The sequence below is a fragment of the Atractosteus spatula genome, chromosome 16 (genome assembly GCF_055471065.1).
Source record: "Atractosteus spatula isolate fAtrSpa1 chromosome 16, fAtrSpa1.hap1, whole genome shotgun sequence".
Classification (NCBI taxonomy): domain Eukaryota; kingdom Metazoa; phylum Chordata; class Actinopteri; order Semionotiformes; family Lepisosteidae; genus Atractosteus; species Atractosteus spatula.
Window position 1 is genome coordinate 13,112,252 of NC_142721.1, and position 24,736 is coordinate 13,136,987.

The window sequence follows — 24,736 nt, forward strand, 5'->3', positions numbered from 1 at the left end:
TTAAAAAGTGGAGTCCTCACTAAGAGCTATTCTTAAGCCTTGTAGACCAGGGTCAGACAACTCTTGTTCCTAGAGATTGACAGTCCAGCAGTTTTTATCGATCACCCTCAAATAAATCAATTTCTGAGGACAAAAAAATAATATAGTTTTCCATCTGCACAAATGGGAGAAGAGATTAATCTGGTTGCCCAGACAGAGGAGGTGTTGTAGATCTGCAGCCAAGTCCTAGAACTGTCACACCTTTCCTATCATGCTTCTTATCAATGCTATCTTATTTAACTTCAAAAGGGTGTAATAATCAGAGGATTAAAAGCAAATAGCTGCTGAATAAACAGTTTTCAAAGAACTGAATCATTAAATGCATGCTAGAAAAGGCCCTTTTTCATTACCGTTGCAAATGAGCATCAGAACAGATGGGTGACAGAGAAGTGAATCACTGCTCTTGAGAGAAAATGCATTCAATATTTTGGGCCTTCTGCACTGTACACAGAAGTCCGTATGTTGTGACGAATGCACAGGGAAATAGGAAGACCCTTCGTATCGCGGCAACAGCAAAAAAAAAAATGTTACTTCCTGCTGTGATCAGATGAAAATGACAGATAAGTGTTCAAGTTGATATTAACTGAAATGCTGTAAAAAAAATATTGCCGTACAAAAAAAAACACTATTACAACTTGAGAAGCAGGTTCATTCGGAACAGATAATGAGAAGCTTTTCTTCAGAGCAGTCTTTTCGAAGGGCTGTTGATGCACCAATTTGCCTACAGAGATTAGCCTGAACCAAGGCATGGCACCAAGGAGAGATGTGGAACGAGCAGCATTTACTGTAAGTTAGTCATAGGTTTAAGACATTAATATTCAAATTCTTCAAAGACTAAGTGTGCTATACTGTATGATTTGGAAAAGCACCATTCACAACAATCTTGTTATGCATACCCATAGATACCGGTGAGCATAGACATATTATTAACATTAAATTTTACTATTGATTCTGCTACAGCAATAATGGCACTAATTTCACTTATAGCAGTCTTTTCAAAAGTGTTCTTGATGTGCCACTTTACCTATGACTCAGCACAGCCTTCAAAACATTTCTAAACTGAAACGCATGTGAGGGGAACACAGACCAAACCCCTCTGAGCACCAACAGCTCTTATTCACAAATCACGTCTTGAAAGCAACTGTTCCCTGTACTCATCCACGCGGTTTCGTTTGACTCAAGGAAACACTGCCAAAGTACTCTTCGACTTCAGGTGTTTTTCAGACTAAAACATGCAAAACGTTCATAGAAGTATGGGTATCCAATAGCCTTTTGCATACTGTATATCAAATCCTCTTGTCATTTCAAGGGTACGGTTTGTTTTTTTAAAACTAGGCAACACACAAAGCCAGCCTTGAGACTGAGGAAGGACCGAAGATCGATTTAATTGATCAATAACCAAGGTCCAAATGGACCAAAATTTAAGACATTGGTCAAATTAGCTATCAGCTTGTTCACCAGTATTAGGAATGATCAATTGTTGCCCAGGAAGGAGTCTGTCCACACTTCAAATGATGTGTGTCTTTAGTTGAGTAAATTAATAGGCTCGACAGTTGAAAACACATCATCTCATGTCCTCGGAAATCCATTTATTGGCTCAATAAAAATAGCAGGGATGGCCGACCCTGGTCTATAAGGTTGAAGAACGGCTCCTGATGAGGGTGCGACTCCGGCGCCGGCGGCGTGTGAGAACTCACATTCCAGTCCACCGTGCTGCGGATCTCCCTGTCCGGGTCACTCTTCACTGCGGCCGAGGCACCCGGCTGAGCCACGAGATGCTGGAGTCCCGATTTCGCGATCGCTTTCCTGAAACGACAAGTTACAGAGGTGTCTCCCTTGGTAAGAGCTTTACCCAGGGGCTTGCAAAGCAATAACTCGAAGCTGCTCAAAGCTCAGCAAAGCCACCACATTGCATTTTGACGAATGTTTAATATTAATAATGGGGTAGTAATAACCATTTTATTACTTAACTTATTTTGGGAAGGAGAGAACAAAGGAAGAAAGGGCATAAATGCTTTCAGTAGAAATGCAGAATTTAACTTACAGCAACATATAGTAACTTACTTTTTTTTTCTTGAATTTAGTATAATAAGTAACACTGTAGTCTGACATTCCAGATTTAAAAAAAAAAATCTCTGGAATTGCCCTCCCCCTCCTCCCCTTTCCACCCCAGCCTCTACTCCTCTCATATACGGTATCTTTATCATTTGCTACAAGCAACTAAGCTATCTCTATTTTCACCCTTTGTGACCTTTTAATCGACTCGGCAGACCGACAGTTCTGTGAGCTGCTGGTTCAATAATCGATGGGATGGGTGACTCACTTTGTAAACAGGAAAGGCAGATGCAGACAACAGTGTTTGTAGAAAGTCTGCTAATGACACCCCATTAACACACAGCATTGTATTCACAGGAACTACAGCTTCCAAGTAATGAAGAATTTGAAAACTGATTATTGCAGATTGCATATCAAAGTCTATCAGACCCTCCTCCCTCTCTTCTCTGTGGCATGGCCAAGAAATAAATTAAATTATTCAGAAATTCTGATCCTACGTCTTTATTCATAATTGAGAGGTTGGAAAAGCACATGGCGAAGAGAACAAATACAGAAATTACTCTGATGTAAAGATAAGGTGAGAGTCAATCGTAGCACTCCAAAACTAAACACTCTCGAAACCTCAGGACTCAACGTGGGGTGTCACTATTTCCACTCCCCTACAGAGATATTCTGTTTATCACAAGGCGACTGGTTACATGGATTATTCACGCAGAACACTCAAGTTTAAAACCGTTACAAGAATCCAACCCCTTTGCAGCGATACCTTTCTCACAGCCCACACTGTATTGCACTGTGACAGCACAAGTTGAAACTTTTTTGCCTACAGTTCCCACAAAATATCTGCAATGCCCGTAAAATGATGACATATAAAACTACACTGCACAATGATGGATCCCACTATAAATTAAATAACACTAAGTGCTTGCTTGGATTTGCATTTCGCCTGTCATAAGAGTGCAGCTTTGCACGAGAGCACCTAAAATCTGCATTTTCTATTTAAAAACACAAAAACATAGTCAACCATTCACTTTCAACTGAATTTGATTACTGGTTGATTCATTTATTTCCCTCCTACCAATTGAAGCACTTTAACACACATTTGGGGGTCAGACTCATATATCATTAGTTAGCCAACAGCAGCAGAGAGTGAAGTGTTTCAGGTTTAGAGGCGAGGCGTTGCTTGAACTAGATTACACGTCTTCCAGATCACATGGGAAAGCTCAACTCGACACACCCTGCTGCCTCGACGCGTTTCCCCGAGAACAACACAGGACTACCTTTTCATTTAAGATGAAAAAATGTCACTTGACATTGACGTCACATGCTGCGGACGACTAGATTTAGCGACCCTGATGAAAGTAATGGTCTACATACGAGAGAAACCCACTCCAAGTTTCGAGCTGGGGGTCGTAATACATCCCCTGCAGTGGGCTGAGGGAGCTTCTCCGGCCATTGGGCCTCCAGCAGGGGGAGCAGTTCCTGTACAGGGATATCGAGGCTCTCCGGGTCGCCACTGAAGAGCGTCTGCTGGGTAAGGGTACCCCCCTCCCCGGCCAGGGGCTCCCAGCCTTGGATATGGTGGAAATTCTGCGGCTGCCGCCAGCGTTCAAGGAACCACTGGACCGGCGCCGCTGGCTAGTTCTCCTATATTTCCCGTAGAGTCCGTAAGAGCTCTTGCCGTAAAACACAGCCTCAGCCGGCAGCAGGTGGGAGGAGTTCCTCCGAAGGCACCGAGGGGCCCTGATGAGGGGCTTGGCGTTGATGTTCTCCACCTCCAGGCCACGACACATTTCCAGGTCCTGTGGGCTGGGGAGTGCCGTGTCTTCGAACTCCCGGTCGGAAACCGAGATTTCACTCCAGTCCTCTCGGTCCGAGCAGCAAGCACCGTCTTCCTCATCATCATCCTCCTCCTCCTCCTCCTCCTCCTCCGATTCACTGCCGCTGGTGCAGGGGCTGTCGCCTTCCGAGTCCGAGCAGGACGGGGCTTTCTTCTTCCCCTCCCGACGCATCGCGAGCTGGCGTTCTCCGGGCTGCAGGGACCCATCCTCCTCCTCCTCCTCCGTCATCTGGATCAGGCTGGCCAGCAGCATGGAGGGCCCCAGGAGGTGGGTGTCTATGGTGCGCAGCTTCCCCCCACGTCTCCTGCGCACGGCGAAGCGCGGGTTGAGGCACGGGGTGGTGGTGCTGGACCGGCGCCGTGCCTGCTGCGACTTCAGCAGCCTGCTTCCTCCCGGGCAGCGAGCGGCTGGCCCCACAGGAAGTCCCTGCATTTGAACACTAGAGCGGCGCCTCTGAGTCAGCACGGCCGAGGGCAGCCCCGCGCTGGAGCGTCTCCTGGCTTTGCTGGTTGGCACTGCCACACTGGTACGTCTGTGCCTGCAGTACTCGGGGGCGGTCCCACAAGAAGCTGTGGCCTCTTTCCTCTTAAAGTGCCGCCGGAAAAACGTATCCATTTCGCCCAGAGGTACGTGGCTAAGGGCCGGCCTTTTAAGTGCTTGCTGTGACAGCTGTTAACGCAGAAATCAGTCGATCAGCACAGATCAGAGAAGTAAATAACAGCTCCTACTGTTACAAGGAATGCAGAACTGTTCTTTAGACCTCAAATGTGAAACAAAGAGGTCATGCCTTTGAAGCCGCTGTATAAAATACTACCAGTGAGAATTTAATCTACTAGGATGGTCTGTGGCTGCTGATTGTCTGAGCCGATTGTCTGAACCAATGCAACAGACTTGTGTTGCAAGTAGAAAATGGGATTCTAATGAGTATGTTACTGCCAAAAGAGTTATCAACTTAGGTTGATCGCTTAACATTGCACAGATTTACAGACATTGTGAATAGACACCAGGATAAAAATCTTGCGCTAAAATATCACAGACCTACTTTTTAAGTACTTTAAGCTTTGAAAGACCCTATTAAAATAAGTGCAAATGATGGTACTGTAATGTAAGTGCATCCTTGTGCACTTGTTTAAATGATTCGCACTGCTGTAGTGACAGCTGACATTTTCGTTTTAATTGCTTGCATGTACAGTATGTGTCCCTCATGCCCCGTTATCCCAGGATAAACTGATCCTTTAATATATGTGATGTTATTAACCCTCAGATAAGTTGTTTAATACTTCTGAGAAAAAGTTGTAAGAGCACATTCTACTGACTCCAGGTTAATCTATATCTGTTGAAATAGTAAAAACTTTACTCTGTTGAGCAAGCCAGAAAAATACAACTGAAAAAAGCACTGAGCCCTTTTAGACTACATGTGTCGCACTTTTAGCTGGACTGTCTCCAACCGGGTTCATCATAGGCTAATTAATTTCACTTTTCTGTCTGGGGAATTTTCTGTAAATTTGCTTCCAGCACTTTAAAGGGTCCAAGAGGACTGGGAATCGATATCAAACCAGACAACAAGGTCTGCCTTTCAGAACCTCCCTCATTCAGGAGTGTAGCCAGAAATTAAGTCAATGGACGTCAGCAAAAGGACAGAACACTCATTGCTGGCATGTCCGATTGCATCATTCCCACCTGTTTCACTTTATCATGAAGTAGTCAACTAGAAAGAGCTTCTTACTAGATAACGGGCAGCCAGAAGAGGAGATCAGGAGTGAAGTTCTGTGTTCTCAAGTTGCTGAAAACAGTACCCTTGAAGCAGGGTATGTACGATACTCAGGACTGATCATGTTTGAAAAAGACAGTCTGAACAAGCAAGGAGATCAAGCTCTTCCAGGTTCAAGGGTGGGAACCACTGATACAAACCCAATGAATAATCCCATTGCAGAAGTAAGATGTTGCAGCATTCTACCCTAAATACCCACAAAAGATGGCAGCTAAACTTGGCACACCGATTGCAGTTTATGTTCAGCTTTTGCTGCAACAGAGTAGCTTTTCTTCCCAGGACATAGTCCTTCTTTGCAATCTGTGCTTGTGAAGTACAGTAGGATCTCGGTTGCCCTCATCCGTTACCAGGATTAAGATACCTTTGGATGGATGAACGAATGAATTAATGTTTTTGGCACAAACATAAAAAAGCAAATTGGCAAGCTGGGGTGCAGGCTAATAACAGTGTTCTTGCTGCTGCATTTTCCAATTAACTTATTACAGGCCATCAATAGAAGAAGCCTCATCAACTTTGCCTAATTAAAATGTCAAAAACTAAAAGAGCACTCCTTAATCTTAGGAGTATCTCGTGTGATCTTGACATACTGTACATGTTTAAATTCATTTAAAGTGATCATGTGAACAAATTTTAAAAAATGAGCATCAATAATATATTACTGCAGGAATTCTGCATTTCAAACACAATGATCTCTTCAAAAGACAAATTGGAGAGAAAGATTTGAATTAATAATCATACCCAGTATTTGTAGCAAATAAATGTCCTACAATTGCAAACTTTAAAAGATATTACTGCCTCTGATCTACAACATTCAAGATTGTTTGGTGTGGTTAAGTAGCTATAGTAAGATAAAGCAGACACAACAAAACATACACCTCCACTGGTCTATAGAAAGCACTTGCTTTGCAGGAAACCACAGTTAGTGTTCTCACTGCTTCATCTTTTAAAAGGTCCGTTATGTCATACCAGTGAGTGAGTGGCTGGGTTGAAGCCGGCCCGTTTCTGCCAACTGAGTTTTTTCAAAGGTTTCGGAACATGTACCTGAGGTCTGAAAAAGCAAGTGTAGAAACCAACTTGTGAGGTTGGCTTGTCACATCTGCACAAGGTCAAGACACCTTAGGCTGTGCGGGGCATGGGCTAAATCTTTGTGGCTGCAAAGACGATATGTGCCATCCACCATTTTCAAGGAAATCTTCTCTGAAAGAGTAACTTACTGTAGGTCACTCACTCATGCGGCAGACCGTTTGTAGAATGTCGTGTGAAATTCTTAAGACAGTGAAAAAAAAAACGTATAGAGAGACTCAGAGATGGAAACTGGGAATGAGGTAAATAGCTCTCTGGCGGTTCACAGCAGTACAGACCAAAATCCATCCATTAAAGTGAAGCAGATTAAATACAGAAAATAAAAAAACCAAAGTGACAAGCAGAACAGAATAAGGCCTTACATGAGCACAGAATCTATACTCGGTCAGCAGAATTTAAAAAAATGTACGAAGCACAGATGCAAGGTTTCTTCCACTAAATAAAGTTTACATTTTAGAAGTGGTGATAAATTAGTGTTCATTTGAAAGCCAGTTTCTGGTTTCCCAGAAGAATGATGAGGAACTCATTACAGTTTCTAGGACAGGTAATTCTCTATACCTTTGCTGCATTGATAAAACCATTAGTTCTTAACCTCAGCTAGTTTCAAATGCTACTATTCTTAAATGGCTGGAAAGCGCAGTGATGCAGTACATCTTTTACAGGAACCTCTGAAGACCTGTGGGTCAATAATGCAGCTAATCTAATCACTTAATAAGCCCACTTAAATGCCCAACTAGACATCTAAACCTAGTCCCAAAGGACCCAATTATTAATGCCTTCGAAGCTGAAAGCACCTTTCTCTGCAGTAACATTAAAAAAGAAATATTTCAATCAGTCATTCAAATGGACAGTTATTCTTATTTTATGTAGTCAAACTTCAGAGATTTTTTTAGGCTCTTAAAACATCAAAATTTAATTTCAGATTTTTGCAGACATTTATAGTCATTAGAATAACAATCTGGTTTCAAAAGATCTACCTTGAGAGAACTCAAATTTTTATCTTAATTTACCAGGGGTGAATGGTTTGGACAAATTTCACAAATTCATTTTAACTCTACATTCAAAATATATACCATTACTACTGCATGGATCTCCTTTGCACTCTGCAACTTTTAACGTATTCTCAGGCCTGTTAGTTAACATCACTGAACACCCACACAAAATCCTTCCTTTTTTAAATCTAAATCAAATAAATAAATAAAACTCTGGAGGCTTTGATCTGATTGATAATTTATTCTATTTAAAAAAAAAAACCTACAGCAAACAGCCTCTCTCACAGACAAAAAAAAATGTCATGTATCCCAAAGCTGTGAATAATAAGAAAAGGCTAAAATGAGAGTTTCCGCCTTCCCTTACCAGACAAAAAGAACAAATTGATTAATATTCAGAGACACAAAATGGAACCAATGCACCAGGCAAGAACAAAACACATTAAAAGAATAATTGAACTTCAAATGAGGATAAATTACATTATGACATGTATGCAATTGCAAGAAGCGCTTTCTTTTCGTTTTTGTTGTTTTGGAAAGTGTATTATTTAAGTTTTCTATTCACTGCCCAGGAATTTATTTTCCTGAGCAAAAGCTTTGTGCATGTTTGCGTGTGGAAAGCAATGAACACATAACCACATAAAAGAGAAAGTCCCATTTTTTCTCCACACCACCCCATCCCTCAAACCCCTCCTCAGGTGGTAAAATCACCCCCCAGCTCAAAATATTTTTGCACATATTTTATTGTTTTACAGTGAATATTAGCATATTTTGCACACACCTAACTATTTATTTTATTTTGTATTGCTGTACCTATTTTAATTTTTAGTCTATTCTGTTGTTTGTTTTTGCTTGTCTTGGGCTGGGCTGCTGTAACACCCCCATTTCCCTTCGGGATCAATAAAGTCTTATCTATATATTACCCCATCACTACCCAGTAATATGAATTGCAGGAATGAATGAAGCAGAACCCAAGTTTTTGAAACTCTGATTTCCATCATAGGATAAGTAATGCTACAGTATGTTTATTTGGCAATCAGAGTTCAAAAGCATTCCCCTGGGTGAATTTAGTCACAGAAGTAAATGCTTTGCATGCACAGAGGTGCGCACATATGAGCCCACCACAAATGCTGGTTTCAGAGGTAACTGGTATACCGAAAGTAACAAAAACAAGTGCTTATGAGAAGTCATCTCCAGTCCCAGTCTGCAGGCTTTTTAATTTTTTTTTTTACAAAAAACCTCCAGAACTAGAAACTGGTAAGAGCTATACAGTACTGTATATGGCCAATTAAGCCAAAAAATTAATTGGTTTCTTTATATCGTATGTAGTCGACGCAGAACCCTGTAGAACCAGTACTAAAGACTTCTGGCTCTGTAGCCAAGATTGTTGAAATGCGTATCAAGTGGGACTGTATAAAACATGCCCATGGCCATTATGGATATAAAACCATGACTCCATGTGTGTGCACAGTACCGCCATGCTCTGTGGAAATATTTCCCACAATGCCTTCAAGTTTTCCAACCTGGAGTTTTCCCATTTCAGACCAACTACTGTAGTTCTATGATTACTCCCGAGACATGTAAAATATTAGAGTGCCCTCAAGTACGTCTGAAAGCACCTTAAATGAATCTAAAGCCACCTTGACGCTGCTGTACAAATCATGCTGTAATCTACACTAAACTGATTTTGTTCAAGAATGAACTGTATTTCTGTTTCCAGATGAATCAACTTCTAATAAACCGAATGGCCGTAGGCGTTTGCTTTCTTTTTTCATAGCCACCAAGATCAAGCCAAAAGTAACAGACACTGAAGAAACATACGCTTATACGATCAGAGTATAGTTGCAGTCTTAATCAGCGATGCAGAAGTATGATGAGCAAGTTGAACAAAAGTATGAATCACTCGGTGGATCAGTTTGTCTTGACATTTACCCATGACCACGAGTTGGGGGAAGTGCTGAGGCAGAGGAATTGTGTACGTATTTAATAAACAAAGAAGGCAGGACTCCTAAAATGTCTCCTCAGTTTATATTCTACTCAGGCAGTATAAGGATTCATAGGAGAGGGGAAAACAAAATCCAAAGATGGGCAGCCTCCAGCAGCTGTCATCTCAACAGAATTAGTGGGAACATGTTCCACAAAAACAAAAAAAACATTTAACAGCAGAGGCAGGGCTGCTACATGATCATTTATACTGTATAAGGGGCCTGAGAGAAATCCAAGAATTTGTCAAATTTCCCCCTAAGGGAGAAGCAATATGGAAAAGATAAACCATTTCACATCATCTAAACATGTTGTTCAAAGATAAAAGTTAATAGAAAAGGCTTATGCATTTGGTAGCATATTGAATGTAAACTAATGTACTGTATTGTCAAACTCGACAAGACTGAATCCAGTTACAGCAATCCAGCTACATTAGCAGCTTCATTAAAACTTTGAGAGGACAGTACTTCTTATGCTAGAGGTGAAGTCCTAAAGACCTCCACTGTGGTGACCAGTCAAATCTGTCTACTACTACTACAGGCACTCAAGACAAATAGTAAAAGGCTTGAAATAACCTTTCACGTTTGAATAGTCAACATCCAGTACTGCTGTACAATACAGGAGGGGAAAGGTAGTGTAAAGCATACTACTGTATACTTAGCATTTGCTGTTCCAACTCTGTAATCACCAATGCCCTTTGACAACTTGCAAACAACAAATAAAACACACATACAGTACATTATGACATACATTATACCTGGACATAAATATCACTGTGATGTACAGTAATGTAGGCGCAATAATATTATTCGTAGTATAGAAATGATTTCCTCTTTGGCTTAAACTGTTCAGAAAACACGCAATACAGTAGCTTTCAGTACGTTGGGGAAGGGGGGAGGGGTGACGATTGCTGCTCTAAGGAAATCGCAGCCTAGCATATTATTTCAGATAAACACTTGAGCTCTTATTACCTACTGCACAGCAGTTTAAGTTAACAACATACACAAAAAAAACGCTGCCAGTTCTGTTCAGCTGCTTTTCTATCCTGTTGCCTACTGGTCTGTTAACTCGAGAGGTACAGTACACACAGGGACAGCAACCCATTGCTGCAGGCCTGCTGGAGCCTTTGAACTCTGATCAGAACACCCTTTCCCCTGGCCTCTGAAATGCTGAGGCTGCCTGTGTGGAGCACATCATGTCATTGGAAGGACCCGAGAAAACATCCAGAGAGACACGGCAAGATTCAGCTCAGTCTCTTGTGTCAGATCCCGACCTGGCGTGCCATTCTAGAACAGCTTTCCTAGGAGATCTGGGAGAGACAGGTACATTGACTGCAAGGATTCTAGAATTGTGAAAGATAACAATCTAGACTCCCAGCGCATGAACAAAGGTAATTTGTGGTATGCAACAAATAACATTTCACTGGGGTGGGGTGGGGTTCCTTCCAGTATAATAAGGGACATACAAAAACAGAACTTCACTTGAAAATACTACCAGCACTGTGGAATTCTCAATTACAAATGAGCACCAGAATTGCCCCCTTAAAATCATTATGCAGCACCTCGTATCGGAGTGCTACAGCAGTTGTGTTGAATAATTCACCAGCAAGTGCTTCCCTTAGAAGCCTTTCATAAGAGTAAGACTGCCCTATGCTCTGTGAAATGTGGTCCCAGAGTTAAGTAGAGACCGAAAACAAAATATTCATCTCATTTTTTAACAGCAGATCTTCCACAATTGTGGGACATTGTTTTGCGAACAAATAATGGGTATGAATATTAATTAAAATATACAGAATCTTGCATATGCAAGAACAGTGGAATTAGGAGTGTAGTGATACAGCAAAAGCTAATTCAGATTCAAATGAATTATTTTGCTATATTATCTATAAGCTTTTTCTAGATATATACAGTACATACACTGGAACTAAAAAAGCAAAAAAAAAACAGCTCTAATGTTTCAGAAGATTGCTTATTCAACTGGGAATTACTTATCACTGACATGAGCTCTTCAGTCAGAACATTATTATATTTACATTAAACAGACAAAGATGCTTCAATAAAGTTGCTATTTTTTAAAAAGCCAGCTTCAGTAATTAAAAGCCATGGGGGAAGATGTGTCATCACAAAGATGCATATGGTATCAAACACACTGCTAAGGCAACAGACTGCACAGCCTTGCCAGCTTCTGCAATTAATTCTCATGATGATTCAAAGAAGCATTTCCTTAGTGGCAGTATTTCAATACGTTAAGCTCATCCAATATTCCTACAATTTTGCTCTAATATATAACAGCAATTATACTAATTGATGACAGAGATGTACTGTATCACTAATTAATAAAAATAAGTGACAGAGGGACATTTCCTGAATAACACAGTTAAAATTAACAACATCTGCAATAAACATCCAAAGCTATCAACAGGACTATATTGTACCAGGATCACTAGGAAGCAAGAGACTGGCTATTAAGTATTTTCTTTTATATTTTGTGCAATGGGAATCATTAAGCTGCTACATTGCCAAATTAAAAAAAAAAGCCACACTAATAAAATTACACCAGACAGCTTTAAAATAAATGCATTCCAGGACCAGGTTTGTCCTAAAACAAATTGAAAACAAAGACATTATGAAAAACAAATAATTCAGAAGAAATTCATTGAAAATCAGTCATTCTAAGCCCGGAGAACTGCTTCTGAAACATAAGACCTTAGATGTTATAAACAAGCCTGTCGACAAATATGATGGCCTAAATTAAAATTAATGAGTTTCCTACCACAGGAGATAATGAGGTTAATTTCTTTTCTAAATACAGTTTTATTGAAAAAAGCTATTGAACCAGCCTCTACCAGTGGAATACCAGTTGGTGGGGGGAGAGGGGGAAACCAAGGAAGAGTTGAAAGCCCTCATTTTAAAAAAGTACAACATACTCAACACTCTTGACGGAAAGGTAGCACGAAATTACAGCTGCTGCTGCTGCTTTCTCTTCCATAGAATTCGAGACGTACAGTATCCTCATCAGAAACGATCCACAGAACAAAACAGCAGCCTAGGGGAATCTATGATACAGCTTTAAAATGTTCATGTTTATGGCAGGATAGTAAAAAAAATAAATAAAAGGTCTCAACTCTTAATAACGATTTATATAACTGCAGACAGAGGCTGTTGGAGCAAGGCTTTATTTATTGGATATTTTATGTCCTGTATCTTCATCTAAGGTCACAAAAGAGAAAAACAAATCCCCATGAGGAAGCACTATGATTTCCAGAGACCACAAAGTTTCTCAAGAACAACAAATCGAACAGATTTACAAGCTGTGTAAACGCAGAGCAAGGAATCTTGACTGCCTGTACTGCACTGTTCTTTAACAGGTACAATGTTAGATAGCTTGAACATATCATCAGCAATGGCCTCTTTTACAAACATGGAATTCCATTCTCAAGACATTACTTTGGCATGCAGAACAACACGGCTCACATCCCAGTTTTTTTAACCCTTACCATCACAGCAACACGCAGGTTTCTCTCTCAGGCGTAGCAGCAGAAAGACCAATCTACTGAAGCCCCTGACCTGGGGGGCTTGCATGCTCTTTGCACAGCAAAGACTGAAAAAGATCAACACGACCAGCTGCACAGATTTCAATAACAGCATCAACCAGTCCGGTTTATTGTCAGCTCTCTCACACACGTTATAGCTGAGAGCTGCTTCTATTCTTAAATACCGATGCTTTGATTGTGAAATACTGTACAATAATGTTACAGGTTACCTTTCTAACACTAAACTAAAATAAAGCTGAAAGCTTATCATGTTGCACAGATCCATAAGGGAATATAAATCATTGAAATCTGATAGAGAATGAAATGTACTCTTCATTTTACCCACCAAAACAGGGAAGGGAGCAATGCTTTTACAATGTGTGGCATTCGTTAGAGAGTTGCATTAAAATATTCAAAAAAATTAATGTCTGAGAAGTCATCACACGTAGCTGTTCTGAATCGAACATCCAGAACCTGGCTTGTTTCCATTCCCCTTATCTTCTGCACTGTGCAAAGCGTACAGGGAGGACAGCACTAATACACAGTTCCTTGGCGTAAATGCTACAGTCTTATCAGGTGACCTCAGGCAACATTGAGAAGATGAAACCCATGCTTGGCTCTCCAGCATGGTGACTCATCACAACTTTATAGAGACTTTCTCGTGAGGCTGGCAGAATACGAAAAGGAACTGTCAGGTAGGCTGGTACAGCACAGACATACCAAAATATTTATAGTCTCACTGCAACTCTGTTTAAATATTCCACCAGCTTCCACACAGACACTGGCTTGCTTCAGATTCAGCCTGCAGGGCTACATCTTGAGCAGACCAAACCAAAAGGAGCATGAGCATGAATTTTCAAATGAGAAAACCATTTCTATTTTGAGAAAAAAAGACTAAAAAGGTTTGTCTGATAGCAAACTATCATAACCACAAACCTGACAATTATCCATCTCCATGGATGATCAGCAGATGAAGGATGTTTGAAGGTTTACTAATTGTTTAGTTTGAACTAAAATTCAAATGAGTAAGAGACTACTAGGCAACACAACATCTTTATTGTTGTGTTGTAACATCAAGATTACAGAGAAGGCATTACCTTTCTCAAGAGTGTCTCAACATGCCAGGCCAACAGGGCATGAGAAAAGCATCATAATTAAAACAACATAGGCTATTAATTAACAAAAGCAAGGCAGTATGTCTTTTGCTACAGCTGAATGGGTTTTAGAGAAACAGCATAATTTGAGTTTTGTATTAACGGTCATGCAAATTTATGTTCTGGTTTGCAAACTGCTTAGAAAACATTTTAAGTGGCCAAGGATCACTTGAGAGGAAAGCTTTCAAGCCAAAGTCCCAAACCGATAAGATTTAAATCATGAATTATTCAAAAAATGATTTTGGTAACCAAATTAGAACATACATTTTACAAATGAGAGGGGGTCATTTGTCCCATCTAGTCCATCTGGTAGTTAGTAGCTAATTGATCCAAGAATTGCATCCTGCTATTTCTTGAAAGAAGCTGGGCAACAACTTGACTTGGCATTTTGTTCAACCCTTAAACAAGCCAGTTTTAAATCCACAGTTTACACGTGTGCCTCCGATTGGTCAACACCATTAAGGAGTTTGAAAAGTTAGGTTAACAAACTTGTATTTTAAAACCCCAAACCACCTATTTGAAAACAGTATCCAATAGAGAACTGAACATGAGGTCATAAGGGATTTTGAACAGAAGGCTAAATTGCATTTCTGTCACCTCAAATGCTTATTCACCACCTTTATTTAAATATTAAAGTACTTTTTATATTACGCATCATGTATTGATTTTAATGGCAAAGAGCACTACAATACCTATAATAAAGACTTCCAATCCAGATTAAAATCTCAAATCAACATTTTTCTGGGCAAAATTAATTTTACCCAGGAGACTTCTGATTAAGCGACCATTGTGTGAGGTCCATTCAGTACATACTTGTACATGCTTCACTTTAAGCATCGGACCTTTCCCCAACTTAAGTACAACTTGAAAATGTCTCAGATCTTTGTCAAGGTTAAAGATAACAATATATATTAACAATAACAATAAAATTATGTACTAGGCTCATCTATCCAGTGATTCAAATCTGAGGGTTTATTCGGTCTATGTACAGTAGATGGATAAAACAGCATGTGCTGTTACACAGTAACGTTCCAGAAACACAGGCACCAATTCAATTTTTTGAGGCCATTTCCCTTTACAAGAACCCAAGAACCTCCTCTGATAAAACTTTCAACCTTCAATTTTTTTTTAAGCTTAATTCCATTTACTTCCCCACAATGTAATGGGGTTTCCAGTGCACACTACCACCTTATCTACCCTTAATAACCGTTTCAAATCCTTAGATGCAAACCCAAGACAGTCAACTGCTCCCGAAACCCTCTTGCAGCTACTGGTCATGGCGACAGAACCAGGTTGTACTCTGCAGAGAATTTTCCCACACCAAAGCCTCAGAATGGTGTGCCGGAGGAACAGCCATCCTTCAGATGAGAAGTTAAACTGTTGTCCTGAACACTCGGTCATTAAAAACCTCATGACACGGTCTATACTGTAAGAGCAAGGTGTTAATCCTGATGTTCTAGCCAAGTTCAACTTTGGATCTGCCTCAAGCTCTCTCTTACTTCTACAGGTAAGCCATTTCTCACTTCTCTACTTGATCTGCTGCGTGATGGGGCTGCTGGCACAATGCTGGTTGCAGCAACCAGGGGGTTGGTGCACTTGAGTGGTGGATGAAGTGAGTTCCCTCCTGTGTGTCTACACAGGGATCCTTTTGGAAGAAAGGCATTATACAATTGCATGAATTATTAATATTCACAACTTTCTAAGGATAGGTAGAAAAAAGGGGTCATTTGTCAGAGAAGAGCAGTGCACTGTATTTGCATGCTGTGGGCTTTGCATGTCCCCAGAAAGGGCATTCAACTAAAACCTGGCTTGAGAACTGCTGTATGAAGATCTGGGTTATGAAGACAGGGAAATTCTGCTGAAAAACACAAACCTCCATCTTGCAAGGCAGAATGAGTGAACAGCAATGGAGACGGATGCATTTTGAAAGAGTAACTCTCCTCCTTCTACAGTGCGCAAACAATTTCTTTTTTGGACATAAATTCAGTCGGGGTGCACAAAAAGTTGTCGTCAGCAGGAAGATCTTGGGTTTAATCATTAGCAAAGCTCTATAAACCTGGTGCGGGGTGGAACTGGAACAGAAAAACAGAAACTGCAACGATCTCTAGCTCTTAGGCAAACCCCTCCGTTTGCCAAAATGGAACCAATCATGGGCTATACAAGACTACAAAAGGTCTGTAAATATCTTGTAATACTTGGAAAATATCTGGAGAACATACTGTAGATAAGCATTCCTTTTTCCTTTAAATGTGTCTGCCAAATTTCGTCCTTTGATTTTTCCCCGACAAGATCTGTTCAACGCCACAAACCAAAAAGTTTCCCTTACCACTATTATACTTTATTCTGTGTACATCTTACAATGCTTTCCACTTCTCTTATGGTTTTCTCAGGAGGTGGTAGTAAGACACCCCCCGTACTAATGGGAACTAAAAAACCTGATTAACCTTAAAGCTGGTCACAATACAAAGGAACAAAGCTGAACACAAAGCTTTGATCTTAGAATTATCTAGGAAAACCAAGAGCATAACTCTCCTACCAAATAAAACTTTCCGATAAATATCAGGGCCCACAGTTCATGATTTAATGTAGAATGAGCACAACCAAGAGTCTGCAACCTAGTCAGCCATCACAGACAACTCTTGGGAAACGTGTAAACATTTTCGTTTTTTTATTCACCTCATCCTCACATTTACAGCCATTAATCAAGGGATAATGTTCTTCCATATTATTCAAACTACTTGTGGTTATTTTATTATCATAACGTCTGTCAGTGAAGGGTGCATTTTGTACTAAAAATGGTCTTGGAAAACCGATCGTAAGAACTGAGCAACAGATCTCTTCTTACCAGATGAACCACAGCATTATCTGATCACACCTCTAATCCTTTTAGCATTGTACTCCAGTATCGTGATGGAAACTTACTTTAGGTTCAAAGCTTATATATTCAGATGATTCTCATTAACGTAAATTTTGGAACATTAATTCAATAAATGTAAAAAATAAATATTTATTTATTTAATATTTTGGGGATTTCATGGCAAAGTAATCCTTTGTAAATTATTAATTCAGTATAGATTAAAATATTCTGGAATAATTCACTATTGCCCTCGTTTCCTTTCCAAAATATGTGAGACACCACAAAGTTATTACAGCTATATTATACATAAAATGAGACTTTAGGTATACACTCCAACAGAAAAACAGAAAAACTACTCAAGCCTTTATTTTTACACATACTGTATTACTGTACCAGTAAATGTATTTGCCAGTTACACAAAACATTTGATGAAATGCATATGGAAGTATCATTTCTTTTATAAAAGTTTTTTCCAGAACTAGTATTTCCAGAACCTACTCGAACTACTGTTTCCAGAAGTAGTTTTCTTTAATTACCAAGAAGCATATTATGACACAATGATTATATCTTAAGAAAATAAACCACAAAGGAATACATTTTTACACCTAGCAATTGATGTCTTAATTATTTGAGAATGCACTGTGACCATCTCACACAAGGATAAAAAACTCAGGTCAGTTCTCTGACCAGCATTTCAGTAAGTATTTTTTCAGGCTCTAAATAATCTAAATAATTAGATTGACAGGCTAAACCACTGCCCTGTCCTAAAAAATAGAAGAATGCATTTCTCTCCCTCTTGCTAGAGCTTTATTGGGACCAGTTTGAAAAGAAAAAACATGCAACAGACATCTGCAGTATTTTCTCCCCATCTCTAATCCTCTACACTGTAAACACAACATTATCATCTGCAAGGAATTAAAGCAGCACTAAAGAATCAGTGTTTTTAGGTTTTTCTTTCCAAATTTGTACAGTTACTTCACACAACAATTGCACAAAAACATTTCAAACTATTTGCTTTCTTTGGGGTTTTGAAATTGCATGTATTTTCATCTTCCACAACTTGTACACAGTACCTAGTAGTTTACATTAATTAGTTAGAAATTACTAGAACTCAAGCAGCTTGATAATAAATTGATTTGAGGGCAGTGGTTGTGAGACTGTAAGGTTGTGGGTTTGAATCTCAGGAGCGACACTCCTGTCGTACTCCTGAACAAGGTTCTTCAGCTCAATTGTCCCAATAAAGCTACATACAGCTACACAAAAGGATACAAAGAGACATCGCTTCAGATAATATACACTGACTCCTGAGATCTTTACATCATTGATTGATGTCTTAGAAAAATTGGCCTTTGTTTTGAATAAAACTTATTCGATAAAGTGGACCGACTTGGCTGTTTAAGAATTAAAGTGGAAACAAAAATGCATCCCCCTATGTAGAACATGACAGTTTCATACTTCACTAAGTCAAACTGTAAAATTCCAAATTCCCCAGAGGAGTAGTTCTAAACGCACTGCATGTCAAGCATTTCACTGTTTGCTTTTAAAATGGATCTTAAAGCACAATAACACTCATCTTCATAAACAGAGGAACTGCCAAATACCATCCCAGAAACACAAAAGTGCACTATTGCTTGCACTATAAAAACAAACCTGCTTTTATATTTTTGTACCTTGATGCAAAAGCATTTCTAAAAAAAAAAATCAATTTTAATTAAATCAGTCCCACTGCAGAATTTTAAATCTTTGTGGTAGTCACTATATTCAGTGTTAGTTTTTTCCACAGCCACGTACTGTATCAGTGTAAATATCAGAGACCTCTAAAGAAATAAGTTCTGCGGCTTCAAAAACTGTAAGACAGTAATGCATTCCCAGACCAATTTAAAACACCGATTTTACAAGACTCAATAGTAAAAAATATTTATACAACCTGGTCTCTGAAGAGAGAGAGGGCTTATCATCCAACCTTTTTTTTGTCCTGTAAACTCCAAGTGATTTAAAGAATTAAAAAGTATAGATCAATCGTTTGGAAGGAGATAGGAGACGGCTGGCCTACTGTAACAGACTTGCTGGAGTGGAAAAGCCAGAGAGAAAAACGTAGTGGGGGGAGAGGGAGAGAGAGACGATGTGAGTGCTTGCATTAAAATAACTCTTGAGCTGGTAACAGAGTGTACTTCCTCTATATGCTGTTGAGTGTGCGCGCGCACACACACACACATGCACAGACACAGTCACTCGCTGGCTCAATCTGCACAGCAAATCCAGCCAACAGATTAACTCTGTCCTTGGTTTCTACAGCAACCATGCACATAAGTGACCTGACACTAGCACGTACACAAACACACACAAACAGATGCACGCCAACTGCAAGTGACCCAGTCTTTTCATTTCCTTCTGCAAAAGCAAACTTTTACCCTGTCAAAAGCACTGGTGAAAAGAAAAAAAAAACATGCATCAAGACTCAAAGTTTACCCAGTTACGATCTAGTCAGTGACCCAGAATGCAAATAGATCTGCATCTCTCGCAACAGTCACATGGAAATTGATAAATCAACAGGTCACAGAAATCCCATCATCATTTTAACAATCAGATCTTAATGGTCACACATCAAGAGATAGTAAGAACACAGTACTGTATGACTATTTAAGTTCTAAATCAATAGCTTACGATACTCTTAAAAGAACTAGAGATAAACATCACAATTTTTAAAGGAAAACAATATAAAACAGGCTTGCACTTGTTTTGAGATCTGAAACAAAGTGGCAATTAGTTTTTTTTTATGATCCCTTTTAGATATTGACCTTTAACAAAGCACAGATGAAACTGAAATGTAATTTTCTGTATACATCTGTTACCTAACCCATGTTCCATGTTTGGATTCTGTAACATCACCATGCAGTGATTTAGACACTAAAATGAAGCACTCATTAAATGTCTACAAAAAACAAACCGTTCTATTTGAATAAAAAAAATCTGTAGATAGTGAATTTAAAAAAGGAATCTCTAAAACCTCTCTTCTCTTATGTTCTTCGAAAAACATATATGCACGTTATGATTTTGATAAATACTGTTCAAAGCTGGAATGTTTTGAAGAGCAAGCTGTAGTTGTTATGAATTTGGGATATATGAATATTAATTAGTCCCAGTTGTTTCACAATGCTTAACAAGTGCCAATTTACAACAGCCTCTTTAAGCAGTTCTACTTCCTGGCATTGTGAAACAGACATGGCTAATTAAATAATTACTTATTATCTATGATATATTATGTACCCTACTGACACAGGCAAGGATGTTGATAATCACAGCCAGGCTCATCCTCTAGAGCAGAAAGTTCACGCAAGGAGGAAAGAGCAAAACAGACCATCTGACGTAACAAAATCTCTCCCAGAGAATTAAGTCTCTTCATTGCCGGTTTCAGTTCTGTAGGGTTTACTCTTGCTCAAAGGCATGACCCTTACCTCCCAACGGATCTTCCCCACCCAGCACAGATGAAAGACACAGCTTCATCCTTTAATACTCTGAGGCTGTCACAATGGGTTTCACATGTACCTCAACCCCCGAGAATTTTGTATAGGGCATCTTGCTCTGCAAGTTCTCTTGGGAAATAGAGTTCAAATAGCATCTTTACCGAGGATGATGACTCTCCAATTCATGTTCCAAATCTGTACGCCTCACAGGTTCCTACCCCAGAGAATAAAACACAGTTTACAGTATACTGTATATACATCCAAATATTCACATTCACACATTCACATATTGCATATGTACAAAGAATTCTGAAATGTTTCTTTTTCTTTGTTCACTGTGTGAATTAAAGGGCTTGACAGTGGCTTTGTCTCTGGCAGGTGGAGATACGAAAAAGCCAAATCTGTCCCGAGCAAGAGATGACCTTTCATGCATAACACACCTGTACTGTACCTGGTTTCAATGTCTTTAAAACCAATTATCATCCTCTCATAGCTGGTTCGGAGAATCAAATTTCACACCAGAGGAAAGGCAATCACTCTTTAGATTGCACAAAAGCACACGGAGAAAGAATCCATTTTCACCTGTGATTTCTCATGCTGAAAACTGTGCTTGTTAATATCCCCACCCCCATGGAAATCTGTCACAACAATTGTTTTTCCCTACAAAGTCTTTTCTGCCTCTTCGGCTCCTTTACAAGCAAACCTTTCCCTGAGAGACAGAATCAACATATTTCACATAAGTTCCCTAGTGTAGATAAAGAGGTTTTACAAATGTTGACACCAAGCAGCTAACAAACTCACGTTCTGCCTCAGAGTTATCATTTTCACAAACGTAAAAGCAAGATAATTAGGCTCACACCATCCGTAGACAGACGTCAACGCATTTGTCCAACTGGACCCAACAATTTGGGAAAGTGGGAAACACAGGTGTGAGTCTGGGCTCTGTTATTTGCCAAGTATTACCCAGGGTTCACCAAGCCCCTATGTGCCAGCAGCATTATTACCAAGAGCTACATCTGCCCTCCGTCTGAGGCCCTAGCTGTGTCAGCAGGGCTTGGGGCTCACAGTGTGAATAAGACAAGGCTGTTTATTTTCCTGTGCAGGCAAGAAGGTTGGAGAGTTGGCAGCTCCAAATCTGAGGCAGGTGAATGAACAGGAGAAATTGCACCACCTTAAAAAGGTGCATCCTCACGTGCTAATTATCAACCAGCTCTTCGGCAGAAACAGAAGGATGTTCAGGCTGCCTCCCTCAGCACCTGTCGGAAGGCACATTTAACACACTACAGTGACAAACACACATGAGTTTGTAGCAAGAACATTTGATGTGGCAGTTGTGGGAGAGAGCATCAGTGAAAACGAAGAGCTTTCTTCTCACCTGGTCGCCGGCTGAAAAGCAGAATCAGGTGTGAGCTGTGCAAGTGGTTTAAATTCATTTGCAAAGGAAAGCACGTCTTACGAAAGGGACTGGCTGCGTTATCTTTTTTAAACATTCAAAAGTGAAATAGGCTCTGGGTTTGGACCATTTATTTCTTCTTGCCAAGATTGTAAATAACATTTGGTGGCTTCAGTAGTCATCCCTACATTCAGTAACGGCGTACCTGAAAATAGGAATCTTTGTGCATTTAGAACGAAAAATTATGTTTCTTCTTGGTGGCTGTATTTTAGTTTTGCATTACTTCCAGAGCTCAGAGAGGTTGCTGTTCATCATCAAATGAAATGAACACAGTTTTTTAACTGCTTGTAATATCTGATCGTCAGATCCCGGACAGTACAGTAAGCAAGGCTGGACTTTGTCAGTACAGGGATTTGAGATGTCAAAAGGAAAACCCGGATTGCCAACATCAAATGGTGTCAGGAGACCAGTAGGTGGCACTCATACTTTAGGATTATTCCTAATTTCCAAAAAAACAAATACCCCAGGATGGTGACTGAGGACACTGTACTATAATAAGTGCCATCCTTTGGATGAGATATTAAACTGAGGTCTTAGGTTCTTGATTGTTAATCTTACGGTACTGTTTAAAAGAGTAGGAGTGTTAACCATGCTGTCTTAGTAAATTCAATGGTCGGTTTATTTAATCTGACCTACCTAAAGGTCACTCTCAATTCAGCACTTGACCATATAAGTACTGAGGTAGTTTTTTTTTTTTAATTGCACCGCAAAACATACAGGTCTATTTACTCTAAAAACTTAAAGCTGCTTACCTATCCAAATGCCCAAGTGATTTGAAAACAACCCAAAGGTCTATTATATTCTAGTATCCACATCTGTGATGGAAAGATTTCCATCTTCTTTAGGTCAGCAGGAATACAGAACAAAAGACAAATAAGCCTATATCCAAGGCAAGGCTAGAAACTGAAAGTTGATCTAATATTTGTTACAAAATGTTTACATTCTTTTCATCCACAGACAAATTCCAGCCAGGGTTCCCAAAGATGCCATATGGTATGAAATCAAAAGTAATCTTTCAATCTGCAAATGTAGTTTAGAGGGTTAAGAAAGGTTTTAACAACTCTGCTTTGTACTTGAAAGTCACTGAAAAAACAAGGCTGGAGACCTTAGAACTGCTCTGAACAAATGTAAAACAGGAGGCACCCAAAGGGGATTTCAGAAATTCTCCTGTCTGGCGAAGAGCAATTCCATTTAAATTTTCATCTGCAGAGAAATTCAGATCTGCCCTGCAGCCAAATAACAGTAAGCACATCCATCCACAAGCTAATTATAAATGTGGTCCAAAATTAAATGTGCAAGTTTATTTTATATATGCTGTCAAAGCCAAAGCACTTGCCTGTGTTAAGTATGGCATACAAAACACAGCATAAAAAGTTATTCAAAACATTTTTAAAGGAAAAAAAACTCTTCCTGCCTCTATACTCAGTGCATGACTTTTTTTGTTTCGAGAAGTTTTCTTAGCCTCGTCTATTAAGAAAGAGCTCACAAGGGCTCTTTTTGTTTCCACTTCAAGGCTGAAACACCAGTGAGTCACTGACTTGCCTGCCAGGACCAGGGGTCGGAGCCCCAGCAGTGTCAAAACCAGCCCTGGCAGGGGCAGGTAACACGTGAATCATGAGGTAAAGGGCCCGGAGGGACGCAGAGAGCTGGCAAAACCAATGCCAAATAATGCTGATCGTCATTGGGAAGGAAAGGGCAGAAGGAAAAATAGAGCAGGGGTGGCCTCTGGGTCTCTCTCTCACTGCTCCCTTCATGCCTCTGCACAGGGGGTTCTTTAAGTAGAAAAGAACGTGCTGCTTGGAAACCAATGACAACAGCAACAGCAAAGCACCTGAGGGCTCCCAGTGGCAGAAGGTTCTTCTAAATTGGCACTTGGCTCTCAAACCTGCTACCACGTCCCACTGGACAATCATCACAATGGACGAGCCATTTCAAACACGGAAGAATCAGTCCAGTTGCTTTAATAAGGTGCCGAGGCCTATGAAACACCATGTACTTGGCGTGACACCCAATTTATTTGAAGAGACACTTTGAACTTAACCTTAATCCAGTTGCCACTTCAGTCCCCAAGTTTTGTGTACACACAGAATGCCTCTTTTCAACAGCTGTTTATAATATTGGAGTGCAGTTCCACATTGGCAGTCAAGGAGATGTCTTGCACCTAACGGGTACCAGCAGACTTTACTAAACTTGCACGTCATGCAGCTCATGTACATTATAATCACTGGGAATAAGCCTGCTCCTCTCGCTCAGGAATCGCACTCCCTGTGTGACCTCGCACTGATGTGGCACTCCACTGTGTTAATGAAAAGCAAATCTACATGAGCAGCTGGAATCATAACCGACAGATTAATAAGACCAGATAGAGATGGAAAAACCACAGGCACATAGTGGATATCATTTTCAGGAACCAGATACAGGCACAGAAGTTCTGTCGAAAAGCAGTTCAGCACATTACTTGAAAAGTCACAATGATCACACAATGCATAGAAGTATAAAAAAAAGGAAATAAATG

The 24,736-nt window shown here is 39.9% G+C and overlaps 1 protein-coding gene across 3 annotated transcripts in view; it reads right to left on the bottom strand.

Annotated features, from left to right (window-relative positions):
* The window catches only part of dgkza (diacylglycerol kinase, zeta a), a 178,616-nt gene that overhangs the window by 76,049 nt on the left and 77,831 nt on the right, over positions 1–24,736 (bottom strand). For 2 of the 3 annotated variants that reach the window (XM_088935010.1, XM_088935012.1), the window contains exons 1-3: positions 19,232–19,427; positions 3,472–4,604; positions 1,737–1,845 (exon numbers count right to left, since the gene is read on the bottom strand). In XM_088935010.1, the coding sequence (XP_088791136.1) occupies positions 1,737–1,845; positions 3,472–4,550 (1,188 nt within the window). In that variant the 5' untranslated portion in view covers positions 4,551–4,604; positions 19,232–19,427. Of the gene's footprint in view, positions 1–1,736; positions 1,846–3,471; positions 4,605–19,231; positions 19,428–24,736 lie in introns of those variants that run through there. The other variant, XM_088935011.1, reaches the window with a different exon arrangement.